The sequence below is a fragment of the Perognathus longimembris genome, chromosome 13 (genome assembly GCF_023159225.1).
Source record: "Perognathus longimembris pacificus isolate PPM17 chromosome 13, ASM2315922v1, whole genome shotgun sequence".
NCBI lineage: Eukaryota > Metazoa > Chordata > Mammalia > Rodentia > Heteromyidae > Perognathus > Perognathus longimembris.
The window spans coordinates 6,233,069-6,252,564 of NC_063173.1; the positions used below are offsets into that span (position 1 = coordinate 6,233,069).

The 19,496-nt window shown below is 41.8% G+C and overlaps 1 protein-coding gene across 1 annotated transcript; it reads right to left on the minus strand.

The window, feature by feature from the left end:
- Window positions 1–1,088: 1,088 nt before the first annotated feature.
- Ccdc90b (coiled-coil domain containing 90B) lies at window positions 1,089–19,253 on the minus strand. The gene is made up of 9 exons (XM_048360729.1): window positions 19,139–19,253; window positions 13,882–14,001; window positions 11,340–11,443; window positions 7,467–7,568; window positions 6,806–6,847; window positions 6,654–6,725; window positions 6,521–6,574; window positions 4,765–4,879; window positions 1,089–1,558 (listed from the first exon to the last, which is right to left on the minus strand). Exons 1-9 carry the CDS (start codon window positions 19,236–19,238, stop codon window positions 1,497–1,499), a joined length of 771 nt encoding a protein of 256 aa, XP_048216686.1. The 5' UTR covers window positions 19,239–19,253; the 3' UTR covers window positions 1,089–1,496.
- Between the last annotated feature and the right edge of the window lie 243 nt (window positions 19,254–19,496).

Here is a 19,496-nt window from a genome sequence, read left to right on the forward strand (position 1 = left end):
CGGATACACGAGGCCCTAGGTTCGATTCCCCAGCACCACATATACAGAAAACGGCCAGAAGCGGCGCTGTGGCTCAAGTGGCAGAGTGCTAGCCTTGAGCGGGAAGAAGCCAGGGACAGTGCTCAGGCCCTGAGTCCAAGGCCCACGACTGGCCAAAAAAAAAAAAAAAAAATATATATATATATATATATTTTAAAATAACTTACTACATATGCAAATTCTTTTTTTTCTCCTACCTCTTTACTCTTCACTCTAAATTCTTAAATGTTTTACAGAATAAGCAATGTAATCTTAATGACAAGGAAAGGTTTTCCCAGGCTCAGGACTGGTGCTTGCATAGTGTAGCCTGGTCTGTCTTGTCACCGTAGTATAAATGGGCAGGTTGTGAGGTTGTGATTCAGGGTCCCCACATGACTGTGAAGCAAAGTGAAGCAGCAAATCCTTTATAGAGCATCTTACCATTCACAGAAAATGCCCAAGAGGTATAGTGGTTTGAGAAACTCAGTATAAATGATATGTTGTTAGCATAACCATAATCAAATGTTTCAGCATATCCATAATCAAATGTTTCAAATATTTCAAAGTCTGGCCTACATCCTTGATATTTACTCATGGATAAGATTCATATTATTCCATAGGAATTTAATAGTTAGAGCCTTTTTAAGAACTTACAGCTTAGTACAGGAAGTCATATACAAGAACAGCTGTTTTATGCTAAAAAAAGGTATGGTTTTGAGGCACAGGGCCATTCATTTTAGATATTTCCATCTCCCAACAAAAATTGATCTGACCCCCCAAACTACGTTATAGGTAATAAAAATGGGTATGGTGTACTTACTACTTTATTCTTGTATTTCATTTGTTAAACTACAATAAGATAAACAGATAAACAGAGCTACTGTGGACTTCATGCTAGGTGTGATGTACTTCCAGTGGAGGACACATTATTTTGAAGTTGACTGTGGACTTCATGCTAGGTGTGGTGTACTTCCAGTGGAAGACGTATTATTTTGAAATAGACTGTGGAGTTGAACCTGTATGTTGATTACAAAAAGAAAGAAAACCTACACTTTCAAGAAGCTAAAAAACTTGGTCATAGTAAGTTTTTATTTTCTATAAAAATTTAACTGTGCAATAGCTGTTAGGAAAATTAAGCCAGTCAGTATGTACAGAGGGAGTATTTTCAATTTGCAGCAGATATCAACAAAACCTTACTTGATTTACAAAGCTGTTCAAACACAATACTCTTGTTTAAGTTTTTAACTACCAAACAACTCTAGAGACAAAAATACCTTTCTGTCTTATATAAATCAGATTTTGGATGATAGCTTTTCAACATAATAAAATAACAGCATGTAAAATAAAGATAAAATACTTCTCAGCAGTCCATTCATACTTTGAATAATCCTGTAGTAAATGTTTGCTAAACTGACACTGTTAAAAGACAATCTGTCCTGATGTAGTGCTCTAAGAAGTCAGCAGCAGCAGTAGGAGCATTAGGAGTCCTTCCAGAATCTATAAACTCCCAATGCTATTGCCAGGCAAGTAAACACGGAGGCTGTGGAGAAAACACAACGATGTTAAAGGTTAAGTACTACTTGCAGTCACTTTGCAGAGATAAACAGAACAATACCATTTCTGTTTATATAACAAAAACATAGCAAAGTGAATGTCTACCCTATGCCTGTTGTCCTCTAGAAAATTAAGGGTAAGGGCTGGGGATATAGCCTAGTGGCAAGAGTGCTTGCCTTGTATACATGAAGCCCTGGGTTCGATTCCCCAGCACCACGTATATGGAAAACAGCCAGAAGGGGCACTGTGGCTCAAGTGGCAAAGGCTAGCCTCCAGAAAAAAGAAGCCAGGGTCAATGCTCAGGCCCTGAGTCCAAGGCCCAAGACTGGCAAAAAAAGAAAATTAAGGGTAAAATATTCTTTTCTCTTTTTCTCCGGATCTCTCTTCCCTTTCTCTCTCTGTTGGTATGGGGTTAGTGGGAATTGAATCTAGTGCCTTCCATACACTAGGCAAGATTCTACCACTAAGTTAGAACCTACCACTTGGTTTTTGAAAGACTGAGTATTTCACTAAGTATTCACTATGTAGTACAGGCTAGCCTCAAACCCATGAACCTCTTGCTTCTGTCTAGGAAGTGCTGGGATTACAGATGTGTACCACAATGCCCATGCTCTACTTCCTGTTTTCATTAGTCTATTAATTGTGCAAAGAAATGGGAAATTTTTGTAATATTTGTATACTCATGTACAACATAGTTTGATTATATTTACCCCATCTATTGCTTCCTTTTAGTTACCTTGCCTACATCCCCTCTACATCTCCAATAGTCTTCCTAGGGATTAAAGATATTCTTTTTTTTTTTTTTTTTGGCCAGTCCTGGGCCTTGGACTCCGGGCCTGAGCACTGTCCCTGGCTTCTTCCCGCTCAAGGCTAGCACTCAGGCACTTGAGCCACAGCGCCGCTTCTGGCCGTTTTCTGTATATATGTGGTGCTGGGGAATCGAACCTAAGGCCTTGTGTATCCGAGGCAGGCACTCTTGCCACTAGGCTATATCCCCAGCCCTGATTTTTTTTTTTTTGGCCAGTCCTGGGCCTTGGACTCAGGGCCTGAGCACTGTCCCTGGCTTCTTCCCGCTCAAGGCTAGCACTCTGCCTCTTGAGCCACAGCGCCGCTTCTGGCCGTTTTCTGTATATGTGGTGCTGGGGAATCGAACCTAGGGCCTCGTGTATCCGAGGCAGGCACTCTTGCCACTAGGCTATATCCCCAGCCCTAAAGATATTCTTAAAAGGCAGGAGTAGGGTCAATTTTTCTTAAAAGCTTCCTATACTTTTAAAAAATAAGATAATTCTAAACTGTAGATGGCATGTCTCTTAGAAATCTTTAAACAGTGAAGTCATTAACATTAAAAATTACTTTTTAAAAAATTTTATTTCTTTATTGTCAAAGTGATGTACAGAGGGTTTACAGTTTCACATGTAAGGCAGTGCATACATTTTTTTATCTGACTTGTTACCTCCTCCCTCATCACCCCCTCTCTCAATTCCCCCCCCATGAGTTGTACAGTTGGTTTACAGCATACAGTTTTTTTGTTTTGTTTTGTTTTTGTTTGCCAGTCCTGGGCCTTGGACTCAGGGCCTGAGCACTGTCCCTGGCTTCTTTTTGCTCAAGGCTAGCACTCTGCCACTTGAGCCACAGCACCCCTTCTGGCCGTTTTCTGTATACGTGGTGCTGGGGAATCGAACCTAGGGCTTCATGTATGGGATCAAGCTCTCTTGCCACTAGGCCATATCCCCAACCCCTAAAAATTACTTTTAAGAACTATAAATTCAAATTTCCTAACACAAATGAATATAACTCTTACCTGCATAAAAATTAGTATTTTTTTTCAAAGTGCTGAGGCATTAAACATACTTAGCAAAAGCCTTCTTCAGCTAAATTGCATCTCTAGCCCAAGAAAATTTGAATTGCCTTTTCAGCATGGGCGCAGTTATACCTGGCCATATTTCAAGCTAGTTGAGGCCAATCTGGGCAACAAAATGAGAACCTGTCTCTTTAAAAAAAAAACTTTCAGCGCCGCACCTCTAATTTTAGCTACTCAGGAGGTATATTGTCCCATTTCATTACACTCCATATTGAAACTTGGTTGTGATGATTTCCTTATTTTAAGAAATGGGATTAGGGGCTGGGAATATGGTCTAGTGGTAGGGTGCTTGCCTCATATTCATGAAGCCCTGGGTTTGATTCTTCAACACCACATACACAGAGAAAAAGCCAGAAGTGGCACTGTGGCTCAAGTGGCAGAGTGGCCTTGAGCAAAAAGAAGCCAGGGACAGTGCTCAGGCCCTGAGTCCAAGCCCCAGGACTAGCAAAAAAAAAAAAAAAAAAAAAAAAAAGAAAAGAAAAAGAAATGGGATTAGGTTCCTCTAAGAAACCCATGTAAGCTGGACATTTGAAGAGAAAGAATAACAATACTGTCTTGTCAGCTGGGTGCTGGTGGCTCACTCCTGTAATCATAGCTACTCAGGAGGCTGAGATCTGAGGATTGTGGTTCGATGCTAATCTAGGCAGTGAAGTGTGTGAGACTCTTAACTCCAGTGAATCACCAGAAAACCAGCAGTTGGGAGTTGTGGCTCAAAGTGGTAGAGCAGTAGCCTTGAGTATCTACCATGTGCCAGTAGTATGCTAATGTGCTGAGCAACTGCATACATTACTTTATTTAACCATAAATAAAACTCTCTGAAGTGGTGATACTATCCTCACTAACAAGTGCTAACAAGTACTAACAAGTGGAGAGCCAGGACTCAAGACTAGGTGTTTTTGACTCCAAAGTTGTTTCTGTTATCTTTATTTATACTGTGACACCTGGATGATGCTTATCAGGCAATATATAATCTCATTTTTGGGTAGTAACTGTGCTGAAAGATATGCTTAGGACCTCTTTGAAAGGATTCTATGGCTAAAACAAGGTAAGAGGTTGTTTGCCTTCTCCTCTTCTCCCTCTCCCTTTGCTAACTGGTTTTTAACAGCCTGTGTTTACTTTAGTGATCTTTCTAATTCTACTCACAACTTTAAAGAACAGCATAAGCAATAAAATTTTCCATTGTGGACTACTCAGTTTATCCTTGTACTATTTTGCACTTTTTTCTTTTCCTATCACTGCGTCACAGAGTGGTCCATGTCTTGGAACTGGATCTGTCAAGCACTACAGAGCAAACAATGGCAACAATTCTTCTCTCTCTCAAACAACCTTACCTGCGAGATAACGAATAGTCTCAAGCTTGTTAGACTCCATCAATGTTTTTAAGGAAGCAATTTCAGTATCAATTTTATTACTGGTCTCTGAAATAATACTTTTGATGTGAGTATCCTGCAGTAAGAATAAATAATCACATATATTATGGACAAAAGCATTTTATTAGGAAATTTTACTTATGTGCTAATTATGGGGAAATCTAATAAAAAGCATACTGTTATTTAAAAACAACGACACAGTCATTACATAATATTGTGACAATTTCAGGGAAATGGATGGACCTAGAACAAATCATGTTGAGAGAGGTAAACCAAGATCAGAGAGATAATGGTGCATGTTTCCTCTCATACGCAGAAGCTAGATCTAAAATACATCAGGACACGATAAATTATACAGGATTCTAGGCATTCACACACAGTGAGACCAAAGAAGGACACTCTTTGGGGAGGAATGCAAAGGCACAATGCCTATATGCATCTGATCATATAAAATATTCATCAAAATGAACTCCAGGTAATGGAAATAAGAAAAAAAATCCCATCAAGCCAACTGACAAATCACATTCAATTTTCAAATTTGAGGATCTTAGGATTGTCACATTACTGGCATATTTTACTAGAAACCTCACAAGAGTGCCAACCTACCTAAGCCTGTTAGATTACAACTGAGAAACAGAAATTTTGCTCCTAGGGCTTGTAATTTTGAGAAAATTTGCTGATTTTCCTTGTTCCTGATATCCTTTGGCCCAAAGAAGAAAGAATAGGATCCTTGAAAGTACATATATGACCTTCCCTTCTATTAAGTTCTGAGCAGGAGTGGTGTCTCTTCTATTAGTAAGTCAAATAGCTTTTAACTTTTAAGAAAAAGATGAGACAGACAGAAAGCTGGAGTTCATTCAAACCATAGAGATTATGTATGTAAGTTACCATTACACTGAGGTTTGAACTCCATTACCTTTTGTATACTAGGTAAGCACTTTACCATATACGCCACACTACCAGCCCAGAATATCAGTTCTTATCTCTTATCATTTATTAGCTTATTTATTAACCTCTTTGTGTCTCATTTTTCAAATTGGGAAGGTGGGAATAATAGTAACTATGTAACATCAGCTGACATGAAGATTAATGAATTAAGAGAATAAAATACACAAAATAGTATCTGGCATGTAATATGTATTTATCAACATTCACTATAGCTAAAATATTTAAGATAATCATTTAATCCTGTACATTCATTTAAAATACTAGTTGAAAATCTATCTTTAAAAGAATATTTATAGCTAGGGAGCTCACACCTGTACTCCTAGCTATTCAGGAGGCTGAGATCTGAAGATTATGGTTGGAAGCCAACCTAGGTAGGAAAGTCTGTTAGACTCTCATCTCCAGTTAACCAAAAAAGCCACAAGTAGACTGCTAGCCTTGAACAAAAAAGCTCAGGACAGTGCCCAGGCCTGAGTTCAAGTCCTAGGACTGGCACACATACACACACAAAAAAATTTACTACCAATGTAAAAATAATTAGGTTAAGTATGCTATTCAGAAAGCTTAATTCATGCTTCCATGTCCCAGCTGCTATACACCAAATACCCGGGGCAGCTTTGCTAAATAAGTACAGGAAACAATAGCTATATGGGAATAATGGATTCTTTAGGGCTAGCTATTTAAAAGCTAAACTTATAAATGGATACACATAAGAGCAGTTATACAAGGCACAGAAAGTATACGGAAGAGAAATTTTTATATACTTCCTTACCTTTTTGGTAAATTCTGTGGTTGCTTCCATAAGTTGCTTTTCTTGGTCTGTAAACTAAGGAACATGAAGCAGCAAGAGTTTTAAAAGTGAAAAAAAGACTAAAAAGAAACAAGAACATTTGAAAGTACATTACCATATCTGTTACTCGGCTCCTTTCAAGGTTGATGTCCAGTTTATTATCTGCCCTGATTCTGCTGGTTTCATGCTTTAAAAATAACAAGTATTTTTGAAATAATCTTGTAATGAATATTTGTTTTGAAATTAAGTGGAGAAATTTTCACTTACCATCAGCTGCTGCTTAACCTGGTCTAACTCAATTTTCATTTTCTAAACAAAAGAAAATTACATGTAATTAGTAGCAAGCCAAAAGTCACAATATGACTTATTTATAAAATATGAAACACTAGATTAGCAGTTCAAACACTAGGTTAGGGTTAGAACTCAGGTTCTTGTGGTTGATAGGCAGGCTGTCTGCCACTTGAACATTCAAAGGGGGCATCTATGGCATTCTAATACAGATTACAATAAAGATAAAAGAACAAACCACAGTATTCAGGAAGTAACTGCTATAAGATACTAAACGCATTTTGTCTTAAGTTCTACTTTAAAAAATGATGTGACTTGTTAGCGAACAATTTCTGATAGAATTACAATTTTTCTCTTTAAGTGACAAATTGTATAGGATCAAAGTGGGAAATATTACTTTCACCTTTAGGAACATTCTATGATGAGCTGTATTAGAAACTGTACATGTATAAATCTCAAAGCTTTTCCCTTTTATGTGCTATTCTTTGGTATATAAAGAACTAACTTAGGTAGGTCAGGTAACTGAATATTTTTAATCTAAAACTTGTTAAATAACTGCATAAAGTTACTTAGTGTCATTAACATATTCATCAAGACACTTGTGAGATCAGTTGTTTTTATCAGTAATCAATTATGTCACCTCATTCTCTGCTCTCAGGTTTGCAAATTCACTCTTCTCTAGGATGACCATGTCTTTTCTGATGGAATCTAAATGAGCCATCAGCTGTTGTACTGTTATTTCCTAGAAAACAAGAACAGTCCAGTGACATATTTGGGTTGTTTTAAAGAAACTTAATATGTTAACATGCTACAAGGATTAACACTGCTGAGGGAGGGAGGGAGGGAGGGAGGGAGGGAGGGAGGGAGGGAGGGAGGGAGAGAAGGAAGGAAAGAAGGAAAGAAGGAAGGAAAGAAGGAAAGAAGGAAGGAAAGAAGGAAGGAAATAATACAAAGTCCTTGCTTTCATGTGGTAGGAGTAGAGATACATAGTTATCAAAGTGAATGACCCAAGTATATTTAATAACTCATAGGGCGGTGTATCTGGATAATGTAATGTAGCAAAGGGTAAAGAACTGAAAGAGTTCAAGGAGACTCATAGATGATCCTTTTGACTACCATGTTTATAATCCTCTGCAGTGAGGATGTATGTTGAGGAGGGAGGGAGGCAGGGAGAGAGAGAGGGAGGGAGGGAGGGAGGGAGGGAGGGAGGGAGGGAGGGAGGGTGTTCTCGAGCCAGAACTAGGGCTTGAACTCAGAGCTTGAGTACTGTACCTCAGCTTTCTTTGTGCTCAAGGCTAATAATGCCCTGCCACATGGCCCACAGGTTCACTTATGAATTGTTTTGGTGATTAACTGGAGATCAGAGTATCATGGACATTCCTGCCCCAGCTGGCTTTGAACCATGATCCTTAGATCTTAGCTGACTTAGTAGCTACACTCACAGATGTGAGCCACTGGTGCCCGGCAGGAGGGAGGGACATTTTTATGGAAATGTTTTAAAGCAGAGTAAATATAACTGCTGCCATTAAACCTCTCAAAATTGGACAAGAGCTTACTGACTTATCATTAATCTTTCTTCCCCCTTTCCCCCCAAAATGAAGTGTGTAACATTGAAAAGGATCTTGTCTAACAGAGTTCATAAAACAACAAAGCCCAAATAAAAGGATCCTTAATCCCACTTTGACTTTTAGATAACAGAAGGGACAACAATTTCAGATATATGATCAAGAAACAACTCAAGGGCTGGGGATATAGCCTAGTGGCAAGAGTGTCTGCCTCGGATACACGAGGCCCTAGGTTCGATTCCCCAGCACCACATATACAGAAAACGGCCAGAAGTGGCGCTGTGGCTCAAGTGGCGGAGTGCTAGCCTTGAGCGGGAAGAAGCCAGGGACGGTGCTCGGGCCCTGAGTCCAAGGCCCAGGACTGGCCAAAAAAAAAAAAAAAAAGAAACAACTCAAGTCTCCAAAGGGTATTGAGTTGAAGGAATCCATCTTCAAAATCAACTTTCATAAGAAATAGTCTCTTGGAGGTTAAAAGTGTGCGTTTTAGCTGGGTGCTGGTGGCTCACACCTATAATCTTAGCTATCAGGAGGCTGAGATTTGAGGATTGTGGTTCAAAGCCAGCCCTGGCAGTAAAGTCCGTGAGACTCTTATCTCCAATTAACCACCCCAAAACAGGAAGTGGAGCTGTGGCTCAAAGTTGTAGGGCACTAGCTTTGAGCAAAAGAGCTCAGGGACAGTGCCTACTAGACTGAGTTCACACCCCACAATTGACAAAAAAAGAAGAAGAAAAGGTGGGTTTTGGAATTAGCCTGTCTGGGTTCAAACCCAAACTGCCATTTCTATGAGGTTTTGGACAAGTTTCTTTCTTTCTTTTTTTTTGCCAGTCCTGGGGCTTGGACTCAGGGCCTGAGCACTGTCCCTGGCTTCTTTTTGCTCAAGGCTAGCACTCTGCCACTTGAGCCACAGCGCCACTTCTGGCCGTTTTCTATGTATGTGGGGCTGAGGATTTGAACCTAGAGCTCCATGTATGTGAGGCAAGCACTCTTGCCACTAGGCCATGTTCCCAGCCCCTGCATTCTTAATTTAAATACACATTGCCAATCAAAAAGCCCTATATTCAGAAAGATTAGATGGAAAAATATATTTTATTATTAAGCAGCAAAACCTATCAGAAGTATGGCTGGTAATTTTTGTTGCGCTTTCGCACATTCAACAGAGCTCACTGTGGAATGACAGTGTGGGTCATGTGTTAGCTTGATGGCTCCCTGCTGCAGCTCTGTCTTTCATGGCACCTTCTGTCCTAGAGATCTCTGCCTGAGCAAGGGTAGGCTTCAAAGACAGCGGAATTTTAATTTAAAAGATAAGTTTTTTTGGAAAAAAACAAGCTAGTGATATTCCTACATTGAATATGTTTTATATGTAGGATTAAATGGTCTTGGCAGCAAGAAATTATAAAATTTTAATTCACTGCTTATATAACATGCAAAATTAAAAATTTACAAGTAAGGGGCTGGGAATATGGCCTAGTGGCAAGAGTGCTTGCCTCGTACACATGAGGCCCTGGGTTCGATTCCTCAGCACCACATATACAGAAAATGGCCAGAAGTGGCGCTGTGGCTCAAGTGGCAGAGTGCTAGCCTTGAGCAAAAAGAAGCCAGGGACAGTGCTCAGGCCCTGAGTGCACGGCCCAGGGCTGGCCAAAAAAAAAAAATAATAAAAAAATAAAAAAATTTACAAGTAAATTCATTTATTGAAACTGTCAGTAGGTCCTATATGGGGTTATATGCTCTTTTAGGATAGAGTGAAGCTTTAGAGGAATTAATTAAAACGTGAATCTTGACTTTTTCTTTAGTGGATTTAGTAGTCTGCTTTGAGTCTAAGAGAGCTAGGCTAAAACATGCACAAATTTCAAGTAAGTTAAATAACATCATGTTTTAGTTGTAAAGTCTATTGGCGATTATAGTAAAATACTTTTTAAAAGCTAGTGATCCTCCATGACCCTAAAAGGGGTGGAATTTTATGCAATAGATTCTAATATTATGCAGTATATTATCTGTCCATGAAATATTTATCTGCGGGAAAAAGCTTGAGTTAAAAAATTAAAAGTTGAAACTAACTAGAGGAAAACATCCTTAATTATATTTATTTGATGACAGACATGAATTACTGTTCTACTGAAGCTCACTTAGCTTTTCTTGGGGTCAGCTGTGTGGCTTGAATTTGGGGCCCGGGCACTGTGTTTGAGCTTTGCACTCAAGGATGGGGCTCTATTATTGAGCCACAGGGCCCCTCCAGTTTTCTAGTGGTTAATCAGAGGTAAGAGTCTCACAGACTTTCCTGCCCTGGGCTGGCCGCGAACCACAGCCCTCAGACCTCAGCCTCCTGAGTGGCTCAGATGACAGGCGTGAGCCACAGCTAGCCACAGCTAGCTGATTCTTTTATATAAAGGTATAACCTTTCGTATATATATCATCACAGTGTGAAAACTCATGAAATTATTCAAATCTCTCTTGAGCCAGTCATCAGTGACAAAATAGAATTCTGTCTACTTTTCAAAGTTCTTAGGCTAACTAGTAAATGAAAAATACCAACTAGCGTGCCTCTTATGTCTTAGTAAGGAGTGTAATTTGACTAATTTGCATATCAAGTCAAGTAAAACATGTTTTCTAGGCTTTCAGTGAAGTCTTTCCCCGTCCTATTAGGGCCTTTTCAGTTTGAAAGACTGAAAATTATAGAAATGCAAAATGACAGCAGTAAAATGTATTATACAGAAAGATTAGCTTGTTTACTATAGTGAGATTTCCACAGGGAAAAGTTGTTCCACTAACAGTCTATGATTCAAGTAATAGTCGTATCTCACATAATGAGAGACTGCAAAATTCTATTCTGTGGATTACTGTAATCTTGATGTGACACCGACTTTACCAAAGGTATCCTCACCCCTTCCTCAAGATCATCTAATGAAATTGTTAGAAGTGATAATAAAAAAAAAAACCAAGTGTATTACCTGTTGAGCTTGTGTGACCATTTCCTTATAGATGGTATCCAGGCTCACATTTGATAAAGTGCTCAGTGCTGATACAATTGTTTCTGCTTGTGCTTTGTCAAACCCTGTAGATAGATTTATATTTTAAAAATATGCATATCTCTATCAAGAGACTAGAATAATATTCTTCAACTCTTTCTTTTTTTGCCAGTCCTGGGGCTTGAGCTCAGGGCCTGAGCACTGTCCCTGGCTTCTTTTTGCTCAAGGCTAGCACTCTGCCACTTGGGCCACAGCGCCACTTCTGGCCATTTTCTATATATGTGGTGCTGAGGGATCAAACCCAGGGCTTCATGTATATGAGGCAAACACTCTTCCACAAGGCCATATTCCCAGCCCTCTTCAACGTTTAAATTGTTACATTTTTAAATAATTAACATTAACAATGACATACTAAATTGCTCTCTAAAAGTATCTCAATACTTTTTCTTTTTGTCAGTTGTGGGGCTTGAATTCAGGGCCTGGGTGGTGTCCCTGAGCTTTTGTTCTCAAGTCTAGCACTCTACCACTTTGAGCCATAGCTCCACTTAGATTTGTTTTCTGTTGGTAAACTGGAGATAAGAGTCTCATGGACTTTCCTGCTTGGACTGGCTTTGAACTGTGATCCTCAGATCTCAGCCTCCTGAGTAGCTAGGATTGCAAGTGTGAGCCACCAGCAGTACTCCATAATTTTAATTCTTGATACATTTCCCATCTCTATAGCAAGATTGGATTTTAGTCTCTTTTATTTATGAGTACAGACCTGGCTTAGTTTAAAGATAGCATTTCATCTTTTAATTTATACCTAAATTTGTATTTCCTTGGTTGGTAATGAGACTAAGAACACACACACACACACACACACACACTCTCACTCTCTCTCTCTCTCTCACTCTTTTTGGCCAGTCTTGGGGCTTGAACTCAGGGCCCAAGCACTGTCCTTGGCTTGATTGGATTTTAGTCTCTTTTATTTATGAGTACAGACCTGGCTTAGTTTAAAGATAGCATTTCATCTTTTAATTTATACCTAAATTTGTATTTCCTTGGTTGGTAATGAGACTAAGAACACACACACACACACACACACACACACACACACACACACACTCTCTCTCTCTCTCTCTCTCTCTCTCTCTCTCTCACACTCTTTTTGGCCAGTCTTGGGGCTTGAACTCAGGGCCCAAGCACTGTCCTTGGCTTCTTCTTGCTCAAGGTTAGGACTCTACTACTTGAACCACAGCACCACTTCCAGCTTTTTCTGTTTATGTGGTGCTAAGCAACTGAACCCAGGACTTCAGGCATGCTAGGCAACTACTCTACTGCTAAGTCACATTCCCAGCTCTACATATACTTTTTGTTTTTTTTTGGCCAGTACTGGGCCTTGGACTCAGGGCCTGAGCAATGTCCCTGGCTTCTTCCCGCTCAAGGCTAGCACTCCGCCACTTGAGCCACAGCGCCGCTTCTGGCCATTTTTCTGTATATGTGGTGCTGGGGAATCGAACCTAGGGCCTCGTGTATCCGAGGCAGGCACTCTTGCCACTAGGCTATATCCCCAGCCCCAAAATGAACCATCTTTTTTTTTTTTTTTTTTGCCAGTCTGGGCCTTGGACTCCGGGCCTGAGCACTGTCCCTGGCTTCTTCCCGCTCAAGGCTAGCACTCTGCCTCTTGAGCCACAGCGCTGCTTCTGGCCGTTTTCTGTATATGTGGTGCTGGGGAATCGAACCTAGGGCCTCGTGTATCCGAGGCAGGCACTCTTGCCACTAGGCTATATCCCCAGCCCCTATATACTTTTGATTATTTGTACTTATTTTTCTGCATGCTGCTTGTTTCTATACCTGTCTACCAAAAACAAAACAAAACAGCTGAACATTTCTTAAGGATTCCTAAGAACTTTTTTAACATTTAGATTTGTACTTATCTAGAATTTCACCAAGGAGATTGTGTATTTTTTCTAATAGCTAGTCATTTATTAAATATTTGTTTCCCTAATTTGTAATACTTCATACTGATATAGCTGTATCTCTGACTAGCATGTTTTACTAATCAACTTTTCCATTCCTGTAACATCACATAGTTACTATTTTGTTGTCTGGTAAATTTTGTACATATTAATTTTTTGTGTGTGTGCTGATCCTTGGGCTTGAACTCAGGGCCTGGGCACTGTCCTTGAGCTGTCTTTGCTCAATACTATTGCTCTGCCACTTGAACTACAGCTCTACTTCCAGCTTTTTGCTAGTTAACTGGAGATAAAATTCTCATACTTTTCTGTTCAGCTGGCTTCCAACTGTGATCCTTAGATCTTAGCCTCCTCAGTAGTTATGATTACAAGCATAAGCCACCAGTGCCTATCTCGAGCATTTCCAATATCAGCAAATATTGTTGAAGTAGTGAGTGTAAAAGATTCCATTGTATGGATGGCACTTATTTAGTTACTCTTAACTGTTCATAATAGCAAAAATGTCTTGACTAGGTAATTTATTTTATAAGTGTTATTTTCTTTTCCCAAGGAGTATTTGTATTTCTTACCATGAGTTTCCAAGTCCTGAACCAGTGCATGGGTATCAAAAGTTAATTTCCTCTGTTCTAAAGGAGTTATGTCTACTGGTCTCCTATCATATCCACCCGTAGTTGTAGTAGTCAAGAAATCTGTAAAGAGAAGACAAAGCTGTATTTTTCTTTAATAAGTGATAAATAAACCAAACGTTTTTCTCCACCTATTTAAATACAGTTCTAGCTCTTTGAATGAAGAGCTCTGTAATTAACACAAGTTAATGCTTTGTTTTTAAACATGTTTCCTGCTCACTAGTCTATCAACTGGTGAGGACATCAGTTCTGTCTGGTATTATTCATTTCACCCCTTGTGCCAGCACACAGCCTGACATTGGGTAAAAATCTGTAGGCTAGAAAGATACTTATGGAGGGACTTGGCTGGGTCTCTCTTTTATCTGAAAAATTTGACATTATTCTGTACAGAACAAACATGCAGCAAATATTTTCTTTTCTTCTTATGGTAGGTTAGAAGTGTTTCGTTAACATTTGTTCTAAAATTGTAATATGGCAAATATCAAATCCTTTGTACATCATTGCCTCAATTTTCTTATTAGTGGAAAGCACCGAAACTGCCTAATTTTCTTCAGTGCTGAGAAGTTTCTCAGAGAATTATAAAAATATTTTTACATATATTACCTTCTAAACTTAACATTGTACCCTCCCACTCTTTTTACATATCCACATAGCTATTTTGCTAGAGTTCTCAGCTCTCCTCTTGTTTGCTGTTTGTCTCTCTGAATCAGAATGTAACCCTTATGACGCCTTGTGTTTAACATTACTGTATCTTTAAAACCTACAGCAGCCCTTCAAGCACATAACCAGATCACAATATTTTACTATAAAATCAATAAATTTAAGTCCTGGAGCAATCACTGGTGTCACACAGTTCTGGCTTTCTGTTGGTTAACTGGAGATAAGAGTCTCACGGACTTTCCTGCTCTGGCTGCCTTTGAACCAGGCTCCTCAGATTTCAGCCTGAGAAGCTCGGATAACAGGCTTAGGCCATCAGCGCCTGGCCACTCAGAAGAATTCTGTACAATCAGAGGTATGCGTACACAGTTGCAAAAGATGGAACAATTTTTCACAGCACATAACAGCACTGTCAGCCTTCTTTTTGGCTTGAGTGCCATCTAGAAGGGTTAAGAAATGTGTCTTTGGGGCTGGGGATATGGCCTAGTGGCAAGAGTGCTTGCCTTGTATACATGAGGCCCTGGGTTCGATTCCCCAGCACCACATATACAGAAAACGGCCAGAAGTGGCGCTGTGGCTCAAGTGGCAGAGTGCTAGCCTTGAACAAAAAGAAGCCAGGGACAGTGCTCAGGCCCTGAGTTCAAGGCCCAAGACTGGCAAAAAAAAAAAAAAAAAAAGAAATGTGTCTTTGTATGTCAATGTCAGACCCAAAGTAGGAAAAGAAGAAAAATTACAGGGAAAAGGGGGATTTCAATGGTGCAGTAGTAATTGCCCTAGGAGTAATGAACTTAGAACTTTGAATTAGCTATTTCTGATTAATAGTTTACTTTTTTTTTTTGGCCAGTCCTGGGCCTTGGACTCAGGGCCTGAGCACTGTCCCTGGCTTCTTCCCGCTCAAGGCTAGCATTCTGCCACTTGAGCCACAGCGCCGCTTCTGGCCGTTTTCTGTATATGTGGTGCTGGGGAATCGAACCTAGGGCCTCGTGTATCCGAGGCAGGCACTCTTGCCGCTAGGCTATATCCCCAGCCCCGATAGTTTACTTTTTGTTTAGAAAAATGAAGCAGTAATTATATTTATACTTCATATGTACTACCAAATCTTTATTCTCATTTTATGGACTGGGAAAATTGTCGTTTAGAGTTGGCAAATGAGCAGTTCCTCTAACTTTAGTCAGCACACATTAACTCACAAATGTAGTAGGAAAGCTCATCTTTGGAATCAACTTTAGCCTTGCAGAACACATCTCATGTCCCACTTTGCTTTTTGGATTCTGTATGCAGGCCAAATGCTTTCCCTTCTGGGGACTGTTCTTTCTGGAGCCTCTACTCAGAAAGCCCTCCTGTTCTTTGTTGCTCGGAACTCAGTCCCAAGGTCTCTTCCACTGAAGGGTCAGCCTGAAGGTCAGGCCTTTCCTCATTCTTCCATGGTACCCTGCACTATTGCGTGTGGAGCGCTCATCAGCTTCCTCCACCGGCCCACGGCCAGCCACCTACTGCCTCAGGTGGCCACCATCTGTTGTTCTAAATAGTTTTAGTAAACAAAACAGTGTAATTGGAACATTACTTACAGATTTATGGGATTATCCTTGGCTATTTTCACGAGGAGTTATTAGGCCCATGAAGGCTAGTATGTTTTTCTTTAAGATGAGATCTATGTACCCAGCCTCCTGATATGGCAAGAATGTGATATGTTATAGAAAATTTGATAACCCCGTGCTAAACCATAAAGTCCTGGAGGGTAGAGATCACATCTGTTCTTGCTTGCTCATTGTTGATCGCTAGTACCTAACAGGATTCTAGATACTCCAAAAGTATTTGTTGAAAGGTACTGTTTGGCATTGTCTATACAATGATGAACAAGGCTTTGATTCTGAAAATGGGCCTTGCTGTGTTGACTAGATTAGTCTTCAACTCCAGAACTCAAATCATCCTCCCGTCTCAGCCTAAGTGATTGTACTTAGAAATTCAGGTGGTGGTGTGTTGGAGAATTAACTTCTCTGACCAGTGGAAAACTGGGCGTCGGCAGTTATTCTGATGCCTCATTAGCATACTAATAGGCCTTTGTGTTTGCGGGCCAAAGGAAGCCACCTTTTGTTATGAGAATCTCCCTTTCCCCAGCTTAGAGTCTCCCTGAGGAGACTTTCCCTTTAGGGGAAGATTCTCACTGTAGATAGGAAAGTCTCTACAGGAGTAAATGGAGAAGTCATGGTCAAAGTTAATTAGTCTTGAGGAAATAGGACCTAAGTGATAATTAGAATTCTGCCTTGACTGGTTATAATCCCTTGTTTTTATATCAACAATCTTTGTATTAACTTCCTCCTGTAATAGGAAAGCTTTTGTATTAGAGATGGATAACATGCTATTAATTTTTACCCTTGAAGCTGTGAAATTGATTTCTAACCTTATATAAACCCTGGCCCTCCTGAAATAAAGCGTGCATTGGTTCACTCGACTAAGGTTGCAGTTACCCAGGCCCAACAGTGGTGACTCACTCCGGTAATCCTAGCTGCTGAGACTGGGGGCTGAGAATCATGGTTCAAAGCCAGCCAGAGCAGGAAACTGGATGAGACTCGAGACTCTCACCTCCAATTAACCACCAAAACGCCAGTTGAGCTCGTGGTAGTTTTGAGCAAAATCCTCTGGGACAGCACCAGGCCATGAGTTCAAACCCCAAGCCCAGCACAGACATGTATTATTGTATTTAATTTTTTTATTCCTAAAAGGTAAGTACTGATTCTTTTTTTTTTGCCAGTAGGACTTTAGAGGGTTTGGTTCATCTTTGGCGATCAAGAAGGAACTGGAAAAGCCCTTCAGCTATTCCCAGTATGGTATCGTGACTCCTGTTCTCACTGGGGCCCAGGCAGTCTCATAACAGTGGATAAGATGAAATGACCCAAAATTAATGTTTCCATCTCAAAGTGGAATAGGTCCTTAATACCTGACAGCGTTCCGGAACTTAAACACCTGTGTCAAATCTTTAACTTTAACTGTCAATTCATTTTGGTTCTTTCTGTTTTTTTTATTTTTTTGTAACTAGGAAACAAACTCAGTATTTAGAGACCTAGCAAGCATACAGAGCTAAATCATATGTCAGGTTAAAACTTTGGCTTATGGGGCTGGGGATATGGCCTAGTGGCAAGAGTGCCTACCTCGGATACACGAGGCCCTAGGTTCGATTCCCCAGCACCACATATACAGAAAACGGCCAGAAGCGGCGCTGTGGCTCAAGTGGTAGAGTGCTAGCCTTGAGCGGGAAGAAGCCAGGGACAGTGCTCAGGCCCTGAGTCCAAGGCCCAGGACTGGCAAAAAAAAAAAAAAAACAAACTTTGGCTTATCTTGTACTAAGCTCTTCGTTGATGGAAAGGGCCAGATTTACTTTCAAAAACATGTAAAAATCATCCCATTAAATCGAAAGGCTTATATTTATTGCTAACTTTCCAGTTGAGACGCTAGAGTAAGCTGGGTGAAGAATTCAAGGAACGGGCATTTTGGCATGTATTCTCACTTGGATTCGCAAGTTAAATAACACAGTAGTGAGGAGTTTTAGAAGGCCTGTAGATCTGTTTTCCGAAACGTCTCATGTTCTACTGCTTAGGAAGGAGTAATGGACCAGGAATACAATATACCATGGGGGCATCAGATACAATCCCTCATCTTACAAAACCTTCACTAACGCGTCTTCAAAAAGGGAGTCGGATGACTAAGGTCCTTGCACGGATTACGTAGGGGTTTTCAGATTCGTGGTCATCAGGTAAGCTCCTACTAGTACATGATAGGCATCCGGTAGAGATATTTATTGGTGAGGAGGGATACGAGTGTATTAGGTGTGAAGAGACCAAGATTCTCTAAGAATGCGAGAGCTCGAGTGAGAACAGCTGCATTCAAGCATTATTTACTTACGTAGGACACAGTGTATATATATATATATATTTATATATATAAATATATATAAATATATATGTAAAAATATATATATATTTGTTTTTTTGCCAGTCCTGGGCCTTGAACTCAGAGCCTGAGCACTGTCCCTGGCTTCTTTTTTGTTCAAGGCTAGCACTCTGCCACCTGAGCCACAGCGCCCCTTCCGGCTTTTTCAGTGTCTGTGGGGCTGGGGACTCGAACCCAGGGCTCCGCGCATGCGGGGCGAGCGCTCAGCCATGGACCGTCCCCTCCCCCTCCCCGCTGTAACGGACTCGAAAGCTGCTTCCGCGGCCTCTCTCTCTCCACGGGCAAGAACGGGCCACAGAAGCGACGGGGACCCCCGGAGGAGAGCAAGGAGGGAGGCGGCCCCGTCGGTCCTCGCCGCCCCCCCCCACCCCCCCCGCCCCCCCACCCCCCCCGCCCCCCCCCCCCCCCCCCCGCCCCCCCCCACCCCCCCCGCCCCCCCACCCCCCCCCGCCCCCCCACCCCCCCCGCCCCCCCCCCGGCGCCGGCCCGGAGCGCGGGCGGGGCCCAGGGGAGGGCGTGGCCCCCCGCCTTCCCCAGGACGGCGCACCCCCCAGCCCAACCGGCTCCCCCGACGGCGTCCGGGGCTTCCGCTCACCTCTCCGCAGGGCCGGCGAGCAACGCCCGCGGGGAGCGGAGACGCCGCGGCCCCGGCTGCCGGCCGCGCGCAGGAGCCGCCAGGCCCCCGGCCGCCTCATGGTCCCGGCGCGGCCCAGCGGGCGGGCCGGCGGGCGGGCGGAAGTGAAGGCGGGACGCCGCTCGCGAGGGCCGCCGGGAGAGGGCGTGCTGGCGCCCCGAGGATGCTGGGAGATGTAGTTTCCGGCGGAGACTCCACGTGGGCGCCCGGGAACGCCCGCCCTGTCCACGGACCGGCCTGCAGTCCACGAGCACCGCTGGCCTTTCCAGACAGCTCACCCTCCGCCTCGCCTCGCCCACCGTGGCCACTTCCCTGCCCA